This window comes from Parus major, chromosome 6 (genome assembly GCF_001522545.3).
Source record: "Parus major isolate Abel chromosome 6, Parus_major1.1, whole genome shotgun sequence".
Classification (NCBI taxonomy): domain Eukaryota; kingdom Metazoa; phylum Chordata; class Aves; order Passeriformes; family Paridae; genus Parus; species Parus major.
Window position 1 is genome coordinate 33,739,468 of NC_031775.1, and position 3,964 is coordinate 33,743,431.

General features: G+C 47.0%; 1 protein-coding gene across 13 annotated transcripts in view; it reads left to right on the forward strand.

The window, feature by feature from the left end:
• JAKMIP3 (Janus kinase and microtubule interacting protein 3) overlaps window positions 1-3,964 on the forward strand; it is a 50,353-nt gene that overhangs the window by 36,721 nt on the left and 9,668 nt on the right. For all 13 annotated transcript variants that reach the window (XR_001522594.3, XM_015633631.3, XM_015633638.3 and 10 more), the window contains 3 exons: window positions 551-679; window positions 2,406-2,489; window positions 3,158-3,220. Coding sequence is in view for 12 of the 13 variants with exons in the window: in XM_015633631.3 (XP_015489117.1) it covers window positions 551-679; window positions 2,406-2,489; window positions 3,158-3,220 (276 nt within the window). In the remaining variant the exon portion in view is untranslated. The remainder of the gene's footprint in view (window positions 1-550; window positions 680-2,405; window positions 2,490-3,157; window positions 3,221-3,964) is intronic.

Genomic DNA, 3,964 nt, shown 5'->3' on the forward strand with positions numbered 1-3,964 from the left:
TCCCCCTGTTCAGGCAGTGGGAAGGTGGTGCAGGCACCCAGCAGTGTAATTCCATTTGAGGGAAACATTCCTCTCAGCCTGACATGAAAGCATTCCATTCTGGATCTTGTAAGGAGGGTGAAGAAGATGAAGGGATCCTTTCATGTTGCTGTCACCACTTCTACAACTATTAACTCTGGATTCGTGTTTTAATAATTGAGTGAGGCTGTCAGGCTTGGTTTCCTTTCCAAATTGAAAACCTTTTGTTGTTAAAGAAAGCTGCATTTTTAACTTTAAGGTGATGATTTTCCCTGTTCCAGTAAGAAAGGCTGGTGCAGTCATTAGTGTGCTATATGGAAGGTAAGCTTTTATCTTTCCAAGGCAGGGATTATCTTTTTATTTCTGTATTGCCTTTCCTGGAGGTGAGAGATGTGTAGGGGATGGAGGGGAGCAGCTTGAGGGCACTTCACCAAGAGTTTGGTACCATGCTTCCAACCTGCGCTTCCAAAGCGGTGATTTTGTCACTTTTCAGAGAAAACAAAGCTGATTCCCCGTGTTTCTGTGCTGGCAGGGCATGGCCAAGGAGGAGACGGAGCTGCGGTTTCGGCAGCTGACCATGGAGTACCAGGCGCTGCAGCGCGCCTACGCCCTGCTGCAGGAGCAGGTCGGGGGCACCCTGGATGCAGAGAGAGAGGTCAAGGTCTGCATGGCTCATATTTCATGGGATGAGGCCTTGGAACCGGGAGGGTGGCTGGGGGATGCCAGGGTCCCTGCTCGGGTTTTCTGCAGCTCACCTGGAGCTCGGGTGAGTCCTGCCAGCCTCCCTGGGAGGGGCTGCTGAGCTTCCACCACGGCTGCAGCTCGGGATTTTCACCCCTGACCACTCTAAGGGAAATCCAGGGAGAATTCTTCATGGGAAATCCTTGAAAGTTAAGCTCTTTTTCTAGAAAGAATTAGGACAGATAGCCTTAAATATATAATGCTTGGTCTTTAATTCCTTCTGGGCTCTGAGAGATTACATGATTCCTCATAAAATGTTTAAAGGCTTATAGCTGAGATTTTTCTGTTAATTAAATTGCAAAGTGCCCTGTTCTGTTCTGCCTGTGTGCCTCACAGAGCTCCTGTGGCTCTGGGCAGCCAGCCCGAGGTGCTGCTTTGTCAGGAGCTTGTTGTGTGCTCCAAGGAGCCCCAGAGGGATTGTTCCTGCCAGGGTGGGGATGGAATTCCCAGAGCTGCCCCTGGATCCCTGGCAGTGCCCAAGGCCAGGCTGGACATTGGGGCTGGAGCAGCTGGGACAGGGGAAGGTGTCCCTGCCATGGCTGGGGTGGGATGGGGGGATTTGGGGTCTTTCCCACCCAAACCATTCCAGGATTCTCTGGAGGGCTGCCAGGATGGGTCATGGCTGCAAGGGTGAGTGCAGGGGAAGGGGACAAATTTTCTGTTTCACAGGAGAAATGTGCCTGCAGAGCCTTTATTTGTTCCTACATCTGTTCTGTCCAGATGTTATCAGGAGCATTTAGAGTGGGCCAAGGTGTAATGCAGGAAAACTGACATTCCCAGAGCTGTTCCCACAACAAACATCAACTCTGAAACATCAGGGATTGCACCTGGAAACAAAACCCCAGTGAGCCAAGGCATGCCCAGCTGGGACAGGGACTGGATTTTAGTTTTCTCACAGTGAGCCAAAGGAGGCCCCAGTGCAGGTCACAGAAACAAGATCCCTTCCAGTGTAAATAACGGGATAAGTAGCAGAGAAATGGTTCAAGGAAAGAAAATGTTCTATGAAAGTATGGAACAAATAAAACAACTTACAATAATCACATTTGTTCTCCAGAAAACATGCAGAGGAATGTCAGGTCTGTTTAAATAAGATACAAATATAGTAAAAAATGAGACATGGGTTTGGAAGAGAAATGGCTCTAAATGACTGAATCATAGATGAGGTTCTAAGTCATGGGAAAGGCACCAAAGGCACAGAGAAATTTGCCAGTTTGTAATGTGGGATCTGTTCTAAGAGTTCAATGTGCCCCAAATCGAAGGGAACCAGGCATGCCCAGAATTGTGCCATAATAGTTCCCATTTCTTTTCCTGGAGAAAGGGAACTGCAGCCTGCCAGGACCAGCTGGGAGGAGCCAGCTCTGCTTTGCCAGTTTCTTAATCTTGAGTTAAATCTCAAAATCATTAATCCTGTCTCCCAGACTTGATTTGATTACATTTGATTATTTGATACTCTGTGCTCAGCTGCAAATTTCTTCTGCCAAAGAACTTTCAAAATCATTTGTTAAAAGCATTTGGTGTTTTAAATATTTTCTGTAACTGCATTAGGCTTGGTCTTTTGGAGAAAGTTTGATTTCTTTTTAAATTTATTTTTCAATTGTTCTGTATTGATTTTTTGGGTTTTTTCACTTCTCTCTCATATCCCACAGACTCGTGAGCAGCTCCAAGCAGAAATTCACCGCTCCCAGGCTCAGATAGAAGACCTGGAGAAGGCTCTGGCTGAGCAGGGACAGGTAATGCTCCTCCAGCCCCCTCCCCACCTCTCTGCTGGGGGACCAGGAAGGTTCCCAGGCTGCTTACAGCTTGTGTGCCACCTCTGCAGACAGGAAAACCCAACAAACAAACACAACAAAGCAAAAAAAGCCATCAACAAAACACCACAAAAAACAAACAGCAACAAAAAGCAAACAGAAAGTGGTTTTGAGAACAATAAAATATTAAATAATTCAATCATTGCCTTTCCAACTTAAGCTCTTATTGTTGTTCTTGCTGATAAATGATGTTCTGGGGTCTGTGGGTTTTATATATTCCTCAGACTAAGAGATTAGCTTCCAAATAAAGTTTAGTTTGCCTGATCTGCAGAAGTGTGTAATTTGTGTTTAGCAAAACAGAAATTTGACAGTAAACACATAGTTGGAAATGTCTCTTTTAATGCAAAACAGATTTTACCTGAAAGAGTTTTTTAATCACTGGAATGTTTTAATGCCATTTGTGTACTACAGAGCTGTAAAATTATATGGACAAGTTTAGCTGAGGAAGTTATTTTAGGAAGTAATGGCCTTACAGTTTCACAGCTGTCATTATTCTGTCCCCCTGTGTGTGGAATCAGTGAAATTATTGCTGCTGTGCTGCTGCTGAGCATTGCAGCTTCACCTGCAGCGTTGATCATTTCCTTCCCAAGGACATGAAGTGGATTGAGGAGAAGCAGGCATTGTACAGAAGAAATCAGGAACTGGTAGAAAAGGTATTTTCTGTTTGTATTATTCAAATGATGTTTGTGTCTTGAGGCACACAGAAGGTGCAATATTCAAACCTGTAGGGCACAGCCCTGCTGGAAATGGTTCATGTTTAGTGTGAGATCCTTAAAAACCTCCTGGAGAAGTGGAGAAGTGGAGTTCTGGCCTTTCCCTGTGCCACAGCAGTGTCCTGGTGTATCAGTGACCTGGGGACATCCCAGTGCCACAGCAGTGTCCTGGCACAAGGTGCTGAGTGTCCCTGTGCCACAGCAGTGTCCTGGTGTATCAGTGACCTGGGGACATCCCTGTGTCACAGCAGTGTCTGGTACAAGGTACATCAGTGACCTGGGGACATTCTGTGCCACAGCAGTGTCTGGCACAAGGTACATCAGTGACCTGGGGACATCCCAGTGCCACACCAGTGTCTGGCACAAGGTACAAGAGTGTCCTGGGGACATTCTGTGTCACACCAGTGTCCTGGCACAAGGTACATCAGTGACCTGGGGACATCCCAGTGCCACAGCAGTGCCCTGGTACAAGGTACATCAGTGACCTGGGCACAGGGCTGTGTCACAGCAGTGTCTGGCACAAGGTACATGAGTGACCTGGGCACAGGGCTGTGTCACACCAGTGTCCTGGTACAAGGTACAAGAGTGTCCTGGGCACAGGGCTGTGTCACAGCAGTGTCTGGCACAAGGTACAAGAGTGACCTGGGCACAGGGCTGTGTCACAGCAGTGTCTGGCACAAGGTA